This window comes from Bolinopsis microptera, chromosome 10, assembly GCF_026151205.1.
Source record: "Bolinopsis microptera isolate Bmic1 chromosome 10, MBARI_Bmic_1.0, whole genome shotgun sequence".
Lineage (NCBI taxonomy): Eukaryota > Metazoa > Ctenophora > Tentaculata > Lobata > Bolinopsidae > Bolinopsis > Bolinopsis microptera.
In genome coordinates this window covers 8,679,953-8,697,628 of record NC_087081.1, presented here as the reverse complement: position 1 = coordinate 8,697,628, position 17,676 = coordinate 8,679,953, and the positions used below count along the sequence as shown (strand labels likewise).

The 17,676-nt window shown below is 38.9% G+C and overlaps 2 protein-coding genes across 2 annotated transcripts in view; one reads left to right on the top strand and one right to left on the bottom strand.

Annotated features, from left to right (window-relative positions):
• Nucleotides 1–7,198: 7,198 nt before the first annotated feature.
• Nucleotides 7,199–17,676, bottom strand: part of LOC134822253 (hemicentin-2-like) — a 35,773-nt gene continuing 25,295 nt past the window's right edge. Inside the window, exons 16-27 of the mRNA XM_063833161.1 lie at nt 10,933–11,076; nt 10,519–10,598; nt 10,099–10,208; nt 9,780–9,892; nt 9,414–9,503; nt 9,179–9,263; nt 8,963–9,033; nt 8,259–8,404; nt 8,061–8,107; nt 7,680–7,763; nt 7,403–7,515; nt 7,199–7,225 (exon numbers count right to left, since the gene is read on the bottom strand). Of these exons, the coding sequence (XP_063689231.1) occupies nt 7,214–7,225; nt 7,403–7,515; nt 7,680–7,763; nt 8,061–8,107; nt 8,259–8,404; nt 8,963–9,033; nt 9,179–9,263; nt 9,414–9,503; nt 9,780–9,892; nt 10,099–10,208; nt 10,519–10,598; nt 10,933–11,076 (1,095 nt within the window). The 3' untranslated portion in view covers nt 7,199–7,213. The remainder of the gene's footprint in view (nt 7,226–7,402; nt 7,516–7,679; nt 7,764–8,060; nt 8,108–8,258; nt 8,405–8,962; nt 9,034–9,178; nt 9,264–9,413; nt 9,504–9,779; nt 9,893–10,098; nt 10,209–10,518; nt 10,599–10,932; nt 11,077–17,676) is intronic.
• Nucleotides 12,039–16,483, top strand: LOC134822286 (galactosylgalactosylxylosylprotein 3-beta-glucuronosyltransferase P-like). Its single transcript, XM_063833201.1, has 3 exons — nt 12,039–12,161; nt 12,515–12,650; nt 15,527–16,483. The coding sequence occupies exons 1-3, from the start codon at nt 12,048–12,050 to the stop codon at nt 16,162–16,164; spliced, it is 888 nt and encodes a 295-aa protein (XP_063689271.1). The 5' UTR covers nt 12,039–12,047; the 3' UTR covers nt 16,165–16,483.

Below are 17,676 nucleotides of genomic sequence, written 5' to 3'. Positions count from 1 at the left end.
TTCATCCCGATCCACAAATATGATTAATCTTTAAATTGATCCAGGACTTAGTCATATTGTTGGTCGATAATTTTATTTTTTAGAACTATTTCTCTATAGAACGATTTGGGCGGTTTTTGAGTAAGCATCACTATCAAGTATCATAAAATGATAGCCAGAATTAAATTTGGTTCGATTTTGATTTTAATCGGTCTAAGTAGCAATTACTTCGATGTTCACATTTTTAACATCAACTGGTATTTGTTTTAACTATACTAACAATGGCATGTTTATTCTTTCAAAAATGTGATTAAATCATCTAAATTTAATCAGAGACTCAAAGCGCTAACTAGCCGGGGTATCAATATGCAACCACAATTGTGTAGAATCTATCAGATCATACAATACAGTGTTTTGAAATAGGCTTGATATCTAAAAATATACGTTTTCAAAAAATCATTCTCCAAAATATGCAACGCTGAACGCAGTCCTCCTTTACAATGCGGTCCTCCTGGTCCCTGTACAGTTATTCGGAGTGGACATCATCGATTTCTTTCAGCAAGATTATTTTCTGCAGTTGCCATATTCATCCCAGAGTTGGGTTCTAGATCTAGACTTCTGAAATTTGACCAAATAGACTGCAAATGAAGTTTCTCTTTTACGAAAACAGATCTGCCGTTGAAATAATTATTACAATATGCAATATACAATGTATACTACTGTTATCATACAATCAATCCTGGGTTTGAGCATACATTCTCTAAGGTAGCATTGTATTGACAATTATAGTATCCAATGTAGTTCCACTTCTCACATAATATATACCGTACTTTACAATCGAACAGCAGCAATCAGCAGCAGTCTGAGTTAGCAGCAGTCAGCAGCAGTTAGCAGCAGTTTTCTTTGCACTTTAGTCTCCCTGTGCCTCTACTCCTCCCCCCCCCCCCCTGTTAACAGTCGTATGATCGGTAAGATTTGTCAACAGACTAATAATTAAGCATATATTATAATTAGACGTGCATATGTGTTATTACTAAATACCAAGCGTTCACAGTGTTATTTCTCAACGAGAAAAGTAATTTGAAGATTTTGAGACTTGATTTTTAGACACGATTATGTGCATGCTAACGACAATTAACAGACATACTAATCCTGGAACGTAATTCCAAAGGAAAATGACGTTAGCATGAGTAAACCCGTGTTCAATCAGGATCTTAACCGTGATCACGTGACATCAGGAAGCAAATGGAATCAAGCTTTCACAGTGATATATCTCAACGAGAAAAGTAATTTGAAGATTTTGAGACTTGATTTTTAGACACGATTATGTGCAATGTGCATGCTAACGACAATTAACAGACATACTAATCCTGGAACGTAATTCCAAAGGAAAATGACGTTAGCATGAGTAAACCCGTGTTCAATCAGGATCCTAACCGTGATCACGTGACATCGGGAAGCAAATGGAATCAGTTGAGAGGTTTCGACTCAACCAGACGGACCCCATAGAAAAAAGTGCACGAGAAACATGCTCTGGGCGTGAGGAATACATATAACCACCCTCAACCGTTCAGAACATTATTTCAACTCTTAAATTGTCCGTTCTAATTGTTTTCTCATTTCTAGACGATGAAGTTCCTGGTTCTAACCGTAGCCCTCATTGCTGCTGCTCAAGCAGTGAGCTACAGCGTGGATATAAAAACCAAAAGTCAAGCTTATTCGGGAACAGGTGGAGGTCTCTACGCAACTCTGATTGGAAGCAACGGTGCTCAGCTGGCTCTGGGAATGTTAGCCATAGAATTCCCGCAATCCAGCACCGTCACTGTCAACAGAGACTTCGGAGTAGATTTGGGTGACCTGGCATGTTTGGTTCTCTCAGCTGGATCTGCTGATGCCGTGTTGTTGGATAGTGTCTCTGTCTCCAGCGATGGATCAGCCACCACAGTCAGCGGAGATAATGCCGGCGATATATGGATTTCAACTGATACCTCTGAGGGAGTCCTAGCCAAGATGTGGTGTGCATAATTTCTAAATCGATCCAGGACTAAGTCATATTGTTTTTGTAAGAGTTGGGCGGTTTTTTAGTGAGCATCATTATTATGAGAATGTAACCAGAATTTTATTTGGTTTTGCTTTGATTTTAATCAATATATGTCATATAATGTGGAAATTATATCGATGTTCACGTTTTTCCGTCTTAATTTTTGTTGATAAAATGTTTCATTATAAGTAAAATTTACTTGGAATTAAAACTGCCTCAACATCGGCATTTTTATTCTTTCAAAAATTTAATCTGTAAGGTCTGTGAGAGTGACAAAAGTCGCCATCAAGTTACTGGAAGCAGTATAACCGGAGAAACGTTGATGCAATGAAAATCTTGAATATGTCCTACCGGTAGGACATTTTCGAATTTCTGCTTTCTGTGACCCAAATTTCACTATTTTGACTGATTTTTTTTTCAATGACCATCTATCGAGACACGTTAGAGGTGCTGAAAGTTCTATTCCCAAAGAAAGCTTTGATGAACGTAAAAACATCACAATATATGAGGAGAGTTTCAATAAAATATATATTAGATCATGTGTATGTGTTTTCACTAAAGACCAAACATTCACAATGATATTTCTCAACATGAAAAGTTATTCGGAAATTAATTTTGATACGATCAAGGGTTAAGTGCACGGCATGTTAACGACAATTATCAGATAAAATCAAACTAACGAGTGTAAGTCAGTCGAGAAAAGACAATGAACTAATGAAGAGCACGTGACACACCAGACCTTACCTAATTCTAAGGGAAAAGGACGTTTGTAGCGTGAGTAAACCGTGTCCAATCAGGATCCTAACATTGGTCACGTAAGTTGACCGGTGACCGACAACTAGGAACCTTTCATTTCGGCCTCCCACAGGTATCACATCACATGGCCCAATCAGTGACGTATCATTTGTGATGTGATCCATATTATAACCATCCTAACAGCCGGACAACCAAGAACCTGGGTAGGGTTCACATGACAGTTTAGTAAGTAGCTGTGTATTATGAAGTATATTAAGAAGTGTTTGAGCTCTCGGTATGTGTTCACATTACGGACGTGAGCCGGGTCCGAAAGGGGCTGGTTCTCGTATCCAAGGATGTGAGCTGGGTCCGAAAGGGGCTGGTTCTCGTATCCAAGGATGTGAGCCGAGCATGCAATGGGAGTGATACGAGACATAAAATCACAAGTGCGAGAGTTGATAGCTGTTAATATACAACCGCACTTCTGGTATATATACTGAAACGTGAACATGAAGAGTATCGGTTTCAATTCAACATGCCTGCTTTCTCCATAGAGAAATTCTGATAAGAAGTTTGCTAGAGCCGCAAGGCTGGTTGTGTTTCTCGCCTTTGTCCCAGTTGCTGATGTTGAGGAGGTGTTCTACCAAATAACATACTACATCCAAGCTAACTATCCTCAGTTAATGGTTGTGGTAAATTATTTCGAGAAAACCTACCTTGGGTCAGTAACTGTCGACAGTGAGGAAAGGGTTCCTCCCAAGTTTCCTTTGACGTTCTGGAATCACTATTCCAACACGTTGGAGGATCCGGAGTTTCCCCGGACCTCTAACATGGTCGAGGGTTTTCATCGTGGATTTAAATCCAGGGTGAATCGACCCAAGCCGACCGTGCAAGAGTACTTCCGTGCTATTAGGGAGCAGCAGGTGATCACTGATTACCATATCGATCGACTGGGTGTTGCACTTTTAATTAATGAGTGCAGAAATATATACAGCACAGCTGTGAAATCGGTGGACACCTGAATGTTTAAAGTATCTCCAGAGGTTCCTAGTTGTCGGGGATATGTAATGATTGGTTCCTAGTTGTCGGAGCTGATTAGATTTCCCAAGCTTGCATGTTAATTAGTTAACTAGGTAAAATTGAAAGGTTCCTAGTTGTCCGTCAGCCAAGTTGACACGTGGCATCTGGTGATTTGACTCGAGCAAACGGATCACATAGAAAAAGGCACGAGAAACATGCTCTGGTCTTGAGGAATACCTTAATTATAAACATTCCTGACCGTTGAGAACATGATTTGAACTCTTAAATTGTTTGTTCTTGTTCTCATAATTTCTAGATGATAAAGATCCTGGTTGGAACCGCAGCTCTCATTGCTGCTGCTCAAGCGGTGATCTACAACATTGAACTTAACGTATTTGAACTCTCAAATAATGTTTAAAATAATTTGTTCAATTTTAGGGAGGGGCGCCAAAAAGGGAGCGGGCGCCAATACAAAAGGGGGGCGCTTTTCAGCGCGAGCCACTGAGTAGCACCATAAGCTGGGGGGTGGAACTGGACATCGGTTCTCAATTTTTTTTTCAATCAGCTCTCATTTAGATTACACAGAGTTGATCAAGGATTAAATACTATTTGTATTCACAAATAGTCTTGAGTGAATTAAAAATTTAATTAAAAAATTAAAAAATTTGATAGATATCAAAAATACAAACATACCTGAAACAAACCTGACACATACATGAAACATACATACCAAAATTGCAAGAAAATAATTTAAAGATTCGTGGATAAAATGGTAAACAAACCTAAAGAAGCAGAAGCAGAGACAGAAGGAACAAAGGTAGATATAGTAAGGGTGTATTGTCCTGAGTCTGAGAATTGGGCATTGTTCACTGTTAGTTCTTGTGTCTCCTGTGATGATTAATCAATTAATTAATCACATACAGGGTGTTCACGAAACATTGGTACGGTTTTAAACATCTTTTGATTATTTATGAAAGAGCAACCAGCTATTTTTAGCTCTTATTTTCTTTGTTAAATTACAAGTTTGTTACAACTGCAGTCCAGATATCAGATAATAGATGTGTTGCATAACTCTCGAAATTTGGTATTACTATATCAAACGTTTACTTCGAGAGTTAAACCTAACAGAACATAAATTCTTTTCAACTGTATATCAGAGGCAACTTGTAAGTGCGGTAATATTTTGTAAATAATGCGATTCCGTACCTTCCAAAAACCTTACGTGATCATGTAATGTGACACGTGATCGAAACATGACTGAACTTGTCAAATTCAATACAAGTTGAGTTCTTGCACAATTTCATATCTTAAATTCTACAGAAGTTTAATTAACAAAGGAACTGCACTAATGTATTTCTGCATGATCTAGTTCATGCGTTCAATTTAAGATTGAATTGTTCGCTGTTCGATGAACCCACGAGTCTCGATCAGTACTCACTGTATAGGAAGAACTCTGATATTTGTAGTTGGAGTTCAGGGTGGTACTGTCTTTAAACCACTGAACACTTGTTACTGAACCCTAAAATATAACATCGTGAAACTGAACACTTGTGACTGAACCCTAAAATATAACATCGTGAAACTGAACACTTGTTATTGAACCCTAAAATATAACATCGTGAAACTGAACATTTGTTACTGAACCCTAAAATATAACATCGTGAAACTGAACACTTGTTATTGAACCCTAAAATATAACATCGTGAAACTGAACACTTGTTACTGAACCCTAAAATATAACATCGTGAAACTGAACACTTGTTATTGAACCCTAAAATATAACATCGTGAAACTGAACACTTGTTACTGAACCCTAAGATATAACATCGTGAGAGTGTCTTGCCGGCTGCTAATGTACTAGAGTATTTTACCACATTGCTGTAAGTATTTACTCCAGTTATCGATATAACGTATAAACTAATTTAACAGTTGTTCTAGCGGATGATATTCATCATCATAAAGTCCCGTGACGTCATGATGACGTCATCTCAACAAAGATGAAAGAGAACAAACCGTGTAATATGCGCGGAATGTGGCAGTAGAGCCAGCGATCACTGTCACACTGTTTAAAACAGTTACAGTCGGCATGGTATCTGAAATAGTCGAACATATATGAGAGTTGAGGGCCTTCTTTAATCACGTGACTTGATGTCATGTGATGTGTCACATATATATGTGTTAGATATAACCACTCATTGTCCAACATGAACACAAAACAGACAGTAATACCAATTAAAGCATAAACCGGCCAAGCTGCATTATCAACAAAACGCACGTGCCACGTGTTAAAACCCACGTGTCATGTGTTAAAAAGCACTTTTCACGTGTTAAAACCCACGTGTCACGTGCCATAATCTAACAACTAACCTGGTTTGCGGAGTGTTACAGTCTGACTAACAGTGTCAGAGCCACTGTACAGTTTGCACGTGTAAGTACCCGCGTCCTGATACCGCGTGTCAGATATCGTCAACCTTCGATTCATGTTACTTAAACTGAACCGGCCTGTCGTTCAATTAAATAAATGTAGTGAGGAAAATAAAACCGTTTAATATTTACACTTTTACATCAACGATGTGAGTCAAATCAGCCTTTATATTTAAAAGTTGAATTATTACTGTCATGAAGATGTAACTAGGCGAGACCGGCGGGTCTACTTACCTGTAGACTACAGGTAAGTAGACCCGCCGCGCACGACTATCAGCTCAGTCTCACCTAGTTACATCTTCATGACAGTAAGACAGTTCTTTTCAACCTTCCTGCATAAGTTTCATACTGTAAACGAAGAAAGGACATGACTAGGATTAAATTAAAAGACTAATAAGTTAGAATCGATAGAAGAAAAAAAGAAAAAAGAAAAGAAAAAAAAGAGTCACCAGAAGACACGAAGATATCCAGTCCCCTGGGGGTTGTCCATGTGAGGTCCAGAGTTGGGTTACCTCCGGATATCGCTACTTGTAGGACTACTCGTTCTCCTTCAGATTCGATCTGTAGTGTTGTCAGTGACAAGTTGGTATTCGGATAGTAAAAGGGGAAAAACATTTATACATATCACCTTAACATCACGTGACATCATCACAACATCACGTGACGTCACTAAAACATCACGTGACTTCACTACAGTCTACAACATCACGTGACGTCACTACAGTCTACAACATCACGTGACGTCACCAGTGTGCTCACCTCAATCACGCTCTGCAGAGCTGTGATAACAGGAAGGGTAGTGACGGTAAGCTGGAAAGTAGCCGAGTCAGATCCTGCATCGTTTGTAATCTCGCACCGGTATTGAGCTGTACTGTCCGATCTCTGAGGGGCATGAGTCTAGAATTTAACCAGGTGAAAGTTATTGTTGTTAGTCGAAATTCAGTAAAAATAACAAAATGAAGAGTTTCAGAAAGATACTATATATAGTATATATGATATTATATACAATACAGTTCAATTGATTCCCTGGTAATTAATATCGAGATAACAGGTTTTTTCATTACTGCGGTTTACCCTGCAGATATTAACCAAATCAGATGTAAATACTTGCCATTTGGTAGGTTAGAATCAGGTTCAGTAATCAGTAAGTATAATTCTAGTCTATGACCGTTGGTGTTATTAAGATTGAGAAGGTTAGCGAACCTGAACGTTACGAATCTTGAGAACTGTAAGATCAGGAGATATTTCATAACGAGTGTTACTGTTCAACAGTTCATTGTATCCCTGATACCACCTTACAGTTGGAAACGGGTAACCTGTAAGATTTCCATATCAAACTTCAAGCACAAGGAAACATTTTATATTTATAAACCTTTCGTACATATGGACGGTAATTAAACCTTATCTTTTATAAGAAAATTAAACAGTGCTAGAATCACGTGTTCACGCCAATTTGGTGCCCCATGTTTTATAAACTAACCTGTAAAACTACAGACGAAACTAGCCTCCCCGAACACAGCAACAGTTTGTTGAACTTTACTTGCTCTAAAGATGTGCGGAGGTTCTGTGGGGAAGAAGTTTAGTATAAGCGTGTAACAGTGTGTAACAGTGTGTAACAGTGTGTAACAGTGTGTAACAGTGTGTAACAGTGTGTAACAGTGTGTAACATTGTGTAACAGTGTGTAATAGTGTGTAACAGTTTGTAACAGTGTGCAACAGTATGTAAGGTAGAGGCAAATATATTGAGGACAACTGGGGGTATTATTCTGGGAACATAAAAGTGATACGACTGCGAAACAAAGATTTTATTCTGCCACGCAATTCATTATTCAGGTCCATATGAAGATTTCCATTAACTCACGCTGAACAACAAGAGTCATATCAATAAGACTGTTCAGATACTGGAACCTGAAATAAATAGACATCGTTATGACCCTGTAACCTAATATCATTTCCTCGATTAAAGTTTCCAAATTAGGCAGTCGACAGCTATGGAAATTCTCCAAATCAAGATGTCCATTGCTAATCCCCATACCAATCTGAAAACCAATCTGGAAACCTGTAAACTCCAGTATGTGTGGGTTGAACATCAGAGAGAATGAGGGACATCCCATCACTGGACACGGTAGTCATGACAACCATGGAGTTGTTTCGAGTCCATCTAATCTGGGAAGGGTCCGGTCTGGGCAATGCATCTGCCACTACCTGCACAGTTTCTATTATGATACTATCATAAATTAATTACAACACTACAGATCTGTAACATTTATTGGGTATTATGTAATGGGATGCAAGTGCTTTAACCAGGTGTAGCCAGTTCACACCCTGGCCCCATAGTCCATATTATGAAGGACTTGTTTTAATTCTAAATAAAAAGTTCGAATACTAATACTGTGTTTTGTGATGAGAATTTTAGTGAACCGTAATTTTACAGATGAGAATAAGCAACAAGAACACAAGTACTCACAAGAACACAAGTACTCACAAGAACACAAGTACTCACAAGAACACAAGAACTCACAAGAACACAAGTACTCACAAGAACACAAGTACTCAAAAGAACACAAGTACTCACAAGAACACAAGTACTCACAAGAACACAAGTACTCACAAGAACACAAGTACTCAGAAGAACACAAGTACTCACAAGAACACAAGTACTCACAAGAACGCAAGTACTCACAAGAACACAAGTACTCACAAGAACACAAGTACTCACAAGAACACAAGAACACAAAATAACACAAGAACACAAGTACTCACAAGAAGACGCGCTGCGCTGCCCACAAGAGAAGTCTGTTTCATAGTAGGGGACGACAAAACTGGATTTTCTGCTTGGGATTGAAATAAACATGAAGGTGAGAAATTAGAATCAAAAGGTCATATTTGTCCGGTAACACTAATAGGGATCACAAGAAGGAGTACATCAAATAAACTCACGAGGAGGTGATTAACTGGGAGAAGTACTAAAGAACTAACTGGTTATTTTCAATAAGATGGAAGTTTCCCTGATGTTGAACTCTGGATTTGAAGCTCTAATGATGTACGTACCAGCGTCTGCCTCCTGTTATCGAGGTTGAAACTAAGTTATTTCGGCACAAAATACTAATGTAGTTATTGTTAACAGTGCGTTTGAAGATAGTCGAAATCAATCGATTTGGAGTGTTGTGCCCTCAAAGCCTAGCGCAAAAGGTAAGAAGTAGGATTAACTTACTTCAGTGTTATAGATGACAAGTTTTCTCATATTGTCTTGATAAGAAACTCGGGAGTCAATTAAATTGCCATCGCTTCTACTCCAAGTTAACTGAAATGGAGAAGCTGGACGAACCCAAATTGGCTACACGATTAAAATGTACAAAGCAAGATGGCATCTTCTAGTGCAGTGCACCGGCACCATGCATATATATATGAGCGCGCGCCATAAAAGCATTAACGCTATGACATTTTCTTATCTAAAATGATTTTGCGCGTTCCTGTTAAAATTATTAAAATTGTGAAGAGTAACGAAGCAGATCATATTTAAAATAATTTAAAAAGTCAGTTCTACTAAATTCACATAATACAAATGATGAAAAATAACCTTGGTATCTAATGGGTTCATATATGTTTCCACGTCCACGTAAACTTGAAGAGTCGCTGTTCTCCCCACATTTTCGACTAGAGGACTAACCTTCGCCGTCACACGAGGTGTGCCTGGAATGGTATTCACTATTTGAAATGATTAAAAAACAAAACTCAAATTGATAATAGAGAAAAGTCAAGTTCAGAGGTCATCTAATGAAAAATGACCCATGTTCAGATGCGAACGCCGAACACTGTAGCTATAATAAACAACAAAATAACCCTAGTAATACCAGATTAAGTACCCACACCATGAAATAATTTGACTGTTTCAGTACCTCTAATCTTCACATATCTGGTGGCACTGCCGGAGCCAATTGAGTTGGATCCTCGACATTCATAGTTCCCGCTATCACGTGACGTCACGTTAGATAACACTACCACTGAGCTGAAAAAAGTTACTTTCTACAAGAGAATCTCAGTGATAATCAATGTTCTGAATTATAAAGTCGTAACAATCATTTTTTCTTAAATCTTTTTGTCTAAATATGTGTGGCGACTGGCGAGCGTATCTCCGTAATTCACATTCTCTTCAGCTCTTCATTTCTCTCATCGTAACACTACCAAAATGAGCGGTTGGGTGAATGTTAATTAACCACATGATATTTGTTAACATATGTTAACTAATCTACATTGTTTCCTTTGACCATCCGACCTCCGTAAAACTCGTTTTACTGCCAACTTTTCGTCGCACTTACCTCGTTGTTAAGAGGGAGTTACCAAAGTACCAGGATACCTTCGGGACGGGGTTACCACCCACACTGCAATACAGGGTCACCTGAATAGTGCAAATAGTGCGAATAGTTTGAATAGTATGAATAGTTTGAATAGTATGAATAGTTTGAATAGTATGAATAGTTTGAATAGTATGAATAGTTTGAATATTTTGATATAAGTTTGTGGTTTTGGGTTTGCAGGGCTTTACTTGCAGTAGTCACTTTACTCTAACATGACAATCATCGATAAACACAACCACCTCTATTTCACTATTTTACCATTTAATTTTTAGCCAAACAAAAAATGCACCAGCAGTTTACAATCATCAGAAGCTTAGTAAATATGATAATAACGACTGTAAACTTGTAAAGCAAGATGTAAATGTGAGCTCTAACCGTTTCGCCCTGTAGCAGTGTGTCAGGAGCTACAACATTATAAACTACAGGAGCACTGCTCCTCCCGGAGAAAGTGAGGTAGAAATGTAGGGTGCTGCTACCGTTATTGTTCCTCGCTTCTACACTGTACCCTCCTTCCTCCGACTGTGGGGTCATTGGTTGATTAATCAGTAATATTACTAACATATCAACTAGTTATTTTATTGGCAGTACAACGTGTATACAACTCGGGAGGAGCAGGAGTGATGTCACCGCAAGATTTAACCTGGCAGCAGCTAGAGACTACATCTATCACTAATCCTTTCACAACATCCGTCAGAGCTATTGTGTTCTTCATTGAAGCCATCAGTAAATCCTTAAGATCCTCAACATGGGGGCCTGGGGGGGGGGGGGACATGGATATTTAATATCTCCTTGCTCCTGAACCTCGAGCTTCTCACAGACTGTTGCGGTAAAAATGGACGATGTGATGATTAGAACACTGAAACAAAGACTCACAATGCAGCTACAATTTCCGTGCAAATAAATTGCCGTGGTAAATCTTCTGCAACAGCCTCCGCAGAATCGTTTTTAACAGTTTTAGTTAATCGAATCAGCGGAGCTAGATTCTTGGTATCTCCATATTGTATCAGTGCGGTCGTATTCTTAGCATATAAGACAATAGCGGCGATGATTTGTCGAATAAACAATTTGAATAAAGTGTTGAAAATTTAAGTATTTCAATTAACACTGATGGACTTATCAGAGTTCAGTGTTTCGGAGTCCGACATTCTTTGGCTGTTCTTATATAAGTTTGTCAGCATCCGGTCGTCGTATTGCTTCTAGAATTTGATTTAGATAACTAAAACATATGAACAAAATCCGGCAGTCATGAGTTACCCCTTCATCACACTCTAAACATTAACCTATGTCCTGGTCGTTCTTGAGATCTGGGTCAAGACTTCACGGCGACTCCTTTAAGTGTCGCTAAAATCGCCACAACAATCTGACAATTATAACAATATATATATCTGACACTTTTGACGATACATCACCCGTCATCACCGTATCAGACATGTTACATTTCCAAAATCCCCACAATAACTTCACGTTATTGTACCAGGGTAATCCAAGACATGAGACTAGTTTTGCAGGGTTTATTTCTCCTCTCGCTGCAGTTGCTTTGTTCTGGTAACTCGTGTGATGTTGCTCTGGGGAGGATGAAGGACTGTCGAGAGGGGGGCTACCAGGTTATTCTTTTGTGTTTAACCTGCTTGTTCTGAACCTGATTGTTCTGAACCTGCTTGTTTGGAACGTGCTTGAACCTGCTTGTTCTAAACCTGCTTGTTCTGAACCTGCTTGTTCTGAACCTGCTTGTTTGGAAACTGCTTGTTCTAAACCTGCTTGTTCTGAACCTGCTTGTTCTGAACCGGCTTCTTCTGAACCGGCTTGTTCTGAACCTGCTTGTGCTGTGAAACATTTTAAATCCACATCATGGTCGACCCCAGTATTTGTTTTAGTGCATTTAGGTGTTTATTTGAACAAATAGGAAGGTGCTAGTAATGATAGTAAATATGTCATGGCTATAATAACACATTTCCAGCCAGTACTGCTAGAGAACTGCACGATAACAGATTCAGATAAGAGATTATCAGATAAGCAAGTGGGGAAGTGCAGGAGAGTAGAGAGGAATGCGGTAAAGTGGTGCGGATACACTTGTGAAGCAGAGCAGGGGACAGGTAAGTTGGTATCTATGACTTATCAGTAATTCGTTATCACAAATTAGCTGATAGTGAGTCATTCTCTAGCACAAAATAGCTGATGGAGTGATTTCTTGTTACAAATCAGCTGGTTGTGTTTTGAAAATCATTACCTTATAAGGACTAAATTATGATTCTGGATTCCTGAATTATAAGCATTTTAACCCATTAGGGACGACGAGTTTTAAAGTTTGCCGATTTTGATGCCGTTTAACACACTAGGTCACTTTACAGCAAAAATGAGATATCCAAAAAAGCTAATCTGTATCTCGTTTACTTTAAAAGATACAGCTATGGTCGCATACGACCCACTCGTACGGGTCGCAAACGACCCATCACGGTTTTTCGGCTTTAACTTCTGAAACAAAGACGTTAGGATAAAATAAAATAAAAAGCATAAGTTAAAAACATATGGTCAATACTGTGTGACTCTAACATTTTAAAAATAAAGAATTTGGGTCATTAACGACCCACTCGGCTCACTTGCTTATTACTACATATGTCCATGTAACTTCTTGAATTCAGCCTAAAGCATGACATCATAAGTTCAAAATCGCCTCTCAGCAAGTGATAATCATCATAAACTGCGAAAAATCGGTTAAATGGGTCATTAGCGACCCACTAAGACCACAGAATTGATTAATTAAATATAATGTTGACAGACTTTTACAAATATTAGTATAAAAACATGTTATATCTTGGTCATTACTCCTGTACGTTGATTTAAATTTTAAAATCGATCAACTGGGTCAATAACGACCCACTCGGAAGTTGAACCACGACATTAATTATCAGTATCATGTTGTTCTACCATCAAGAAAGACACTCGTAGGTCTTAATTCCACGCAAACCACGGGTGGCTGACTACTAGCCCTTCTGAGATCTGGAGTCTCACGGTAATCTGCAGATCGCGTCACCCAATGACTGACGAATAATGGGCAGAATTGGATTGATAGGTAGGTGAGTTTATCAGCTGTTAGTACATGACCGTAATGTCGTGAGACAGCAAACAACATGCCTATCTTTTCCCGATTCCTAGAACGTCCAAGAAGAACTATACATTGTATACAACTGCTGGATTCAGATTTCAGATGGCTGCATCTACTCTCTTCGCAGCTCCCTTTCTTTACTTCTTAGGGGCCGTTCATATATTACGTAATCACTTATTGGACAATTTTTACGCCCCCCCCCCCCCCCACCACATAGCTATTATGTCAAAATTACACAAGCTTAATCATTTGGAAACTCCCCTCCCTCTCAGCCGATTACGTAATACTTGTTTTCGTTTTGAAAGCTGCCTCGTTGTTGCGGGGTTTGTTACCCAAAACGAGGTAGTTGTCTGAGAGATTGCAGGTTGCAGCACCGCCAGCCAAATGGGGGGGGGGGGGAGCTTTTTCCTTGTCCTTCTTCACAGAGCTGTAGATGTAGCCATCTGAATGCAGCAGTTGTTTAGTTATTCTCGTACTTTCTAGGAATGAAAAAAACATATTGGCATGTTGGATTAGAATATGCAATTTGACCACTCGTCTTTCAGTATTTACCCAAGGTTACATGATATCTCGTATACTTCGTTCAGGGGATTTTTCTTGAGTGACATGATCTGATCACCGTGGGACCCTGGGTCTCAAGCGGTGGGTTGTAGCAGGTCGTTTACCAAGATTCGAAATTGACGAAAAAGGTAACAGAATCTAATAAGCAACAACAACAGCATGGCTATTACCTAGCAAGTTAGGAACGAAGGCCGATTCCTTTTCTTTTGCGGCACGGCCACGGTCCTTTCGGTACAGATTTCCACGCACCATAGTATTATAGTCAGGACGCAACTCCAGGCATATGCAGTAGTGTTATTCTCGCAGCTCTTTGATGAGTGATGACGGCCCTTCAGTTGGCCCTGGATCTCAGAAGGGCTAGTAGTCAGCCACCCGTGGTTTGCGTGGAATTAAGACCTACGAGTGTCTTTCTTGATGGTGGAACAGCATGATACTGATAATAATTGATGAGGTGGTTCAACTTCCGAGTGGGTCGTTATTGACCCAGTTGATCGATTTTAAAAGTTAAATCAACGTACAGGAGTAATGACCAAGATATAACATGTTTTTATACTAATATTTGTAAAAGTTTGACAACATTATATTTAATTAATCAATTTTGTGGTCCTAGTGGGTCGCTAATGACCCATTTAACCGATTTTTCGCAGTTTATGATGATTATCACTTGCTGAGAGGCGATTTTGAACTTATGATGTCATGCTTTAGGCTGAATTCAAGAAGTTACATGGACATATGTAGTAATAAGCAAGTGAGCCGAGTGGGTCGTTAATGACCCAAATTCTTTATTTTTAAAGGGTAGAGTTACACAGTATTGACCATATGTTTTTAACTTATGCTACAGTTTTTATTTTATCCTAACGTCTTTGTTTCAGAAGTTAAAGCCGAAAAACCGTGATGGGTCGTTTGCGACCCGGACGAGTGGGTCGTATGCGACCGCAGTTAGTAAACAGCGTCTAGCTCTGTTTGTGAACATCTGATTATCACGGGCTTTTCATATGTCTCAAGGAAATCGTTGCCCGCAACTATTTTGTCCTCAACCAAGGCAAGAAGTAAAGTGAAATATTTTCCAATTATGACGACTAATTAGCCTAATTATTTAGTTGTTAGTAATTAATTGGGTCTCGACTGGAAAGTCAATAATGTAGCCCAATAAATTTTGAGCTTATGTGCGAAAGATTCGTTGCGTTTAGTATTATGGTTTGTCCTCTATAGCCTCTAGAAAAGGTGGGTCGTAAACGACCCTATCGTCCCTAATGGGTCAAAGAAACAAATCACCATAATTCCTCTCATGTTCCGATACCTCAGATGAAGAAAGCAAGACTCCTCTCTACATAATAACCCCCATCTACACACGCCCCACCCAACTAGCTGAACTAACCATCCTCTCCCAATCCCTCTCCGGTATCTCCAACCTACAGTGGATAGTGGTGGAACAGTACGGGAGGACACCACGTGTCAAGGATTTCCTGGCCACATGCCACATTCCACACTACCACCTGAGCAGTGAGGGCCGGGTACGGAGTGGCAACTTGTGTAACGGACTGAGAAACACAGCTCTACAGTTCATGAGGTCTCACCCGGGCAACTTCACAGGTGGGGTTGTACACTTTGCTAACACTGACCGGGTTTACTCCGCAAGCGTTTTCGAGAAGATGAGACAAGTGAAAAGAGTGGGGATCTGGCCTACACTGCTGGCGGGAGAAGAGTTCAAGTGTAACCCCCTGATGTTAAACACCTTCAACTCCCCACATAAGTACCCTGTTAACGTGGGCTCAGCTGGCTTCTCCAGCTCTGCTTTGTTGGACTCTACTATTACTCTTCCTATTTCTATCTCAGATACGGCTGCTGTGTCTCTGCTCATAGACCAGCTCGTGGGTAGTGTAGAGGAGATTGAGGTTGTTAGTTGTGATGGACGCTTTATTTGGTTCATTCCGTTCTTTTAGAGTACATTGAGACGTTCATGTTGTGGTTTATACTACATTCTGTTTATTGCTACCTGTGTCGAATTTATGTGTCGAATTCTTTAATATGACCCGTGATAGTATAACATAAATTATTGATGCCATAACATAAATTATTGATGCCAGTTCAGTTCTATTGCTATTTGCTACATATTAAATGTTTGATGATATTTTTATCGAGTTGGACTTTATACGTCTATGATGCAACTATCAGCTAGCTATGTTAATAGGGAATTTGTAATATAGTAACATGTGAGACTAAAAAATGTAAAAGAATACGGAAAGAATAGTACATACCTGAGGACAACAACATTCTTTTATTTTCTAGAATCTTGTACCAGTGGTTCATATTATTTTTACTGTTTATACTTTATTTTATACACTAAAACTCTTCATATTTCCTGAAACTCACGACTAATCCACATGTACACGTTTACATGTAAAGCTCCCAACAAATAGTAGCATCATGATCAGTATACTCTTGTTGAAGTGGTGTTAATTAACGAACTTCATCAGATCTTGTAGGTCTAAGTTATACTGCTGAGACTATTATTATATAAAGACTATATTCAGGACTATAGAGACTATATTCAGGACTATAGAGAATATATTCAGGACTATAGAGACTATATTCAGGACTATAGAGACTATATTCATGACTATAGAGACTGTATTCAGGACTATAGAGACTATATTCACGACTATAGAGACTATATTCAGGACTATAGAGACTATATTCAGGACTATAGAGACTATATTCAGGACTATAGAGAATATATTCAGGACTATAGGGACTATATTCACAACTATAGAGACTATATTCAGGACTATAGAGACTATATTCAGGACTATAGAGAATATATTCAGGACTATAGGGACTATATTCACAACTATAGATACTATATTCAGGACTATAGAGACTATATTCACGACTATAGAGACTATATTCACGACTATAAAGACCATAATCAGGACTTTATAACCATTTCACATATTACGTTTGCCAAGTGTATAATATCGCTTTGCGGACCACTTAAAAACCGTTTTTCAGATTTGCTCCATTTAGGATAGTTTCATAGCTAAATTTTAGAACAGTTTCGTATATCAAGTTACGTGTATACGCTGCAACATAAAGTGTGAAGGTAAGTTAGCCAAACTAAATAACAATTTTAGTGTTATTTCTACACAGTAAATATTTATAAAATGGCTTACGGAGAAGTGGGGGCTTTGAAATGGTCAAAAATGGCTTACGTTATAATTTATATATGAAAGATCTCTACGAGACAGTAGACACTGCATCAGACATCCTAAGCTACTTGCCAGTGATTTAGTCTTATGGGAACCTATGCATGGTAGAGCACAGCAAGGCCGACCAAGACAAAGCTACTTGTCTATGTTACTGAAGGAAGTTGGGACAAACTCTAAAGAGGAACTGCGAACCCTGATGCGGGACATGGATATATGGAGGGGGTTATCTGGCGTAGATCGGACTTA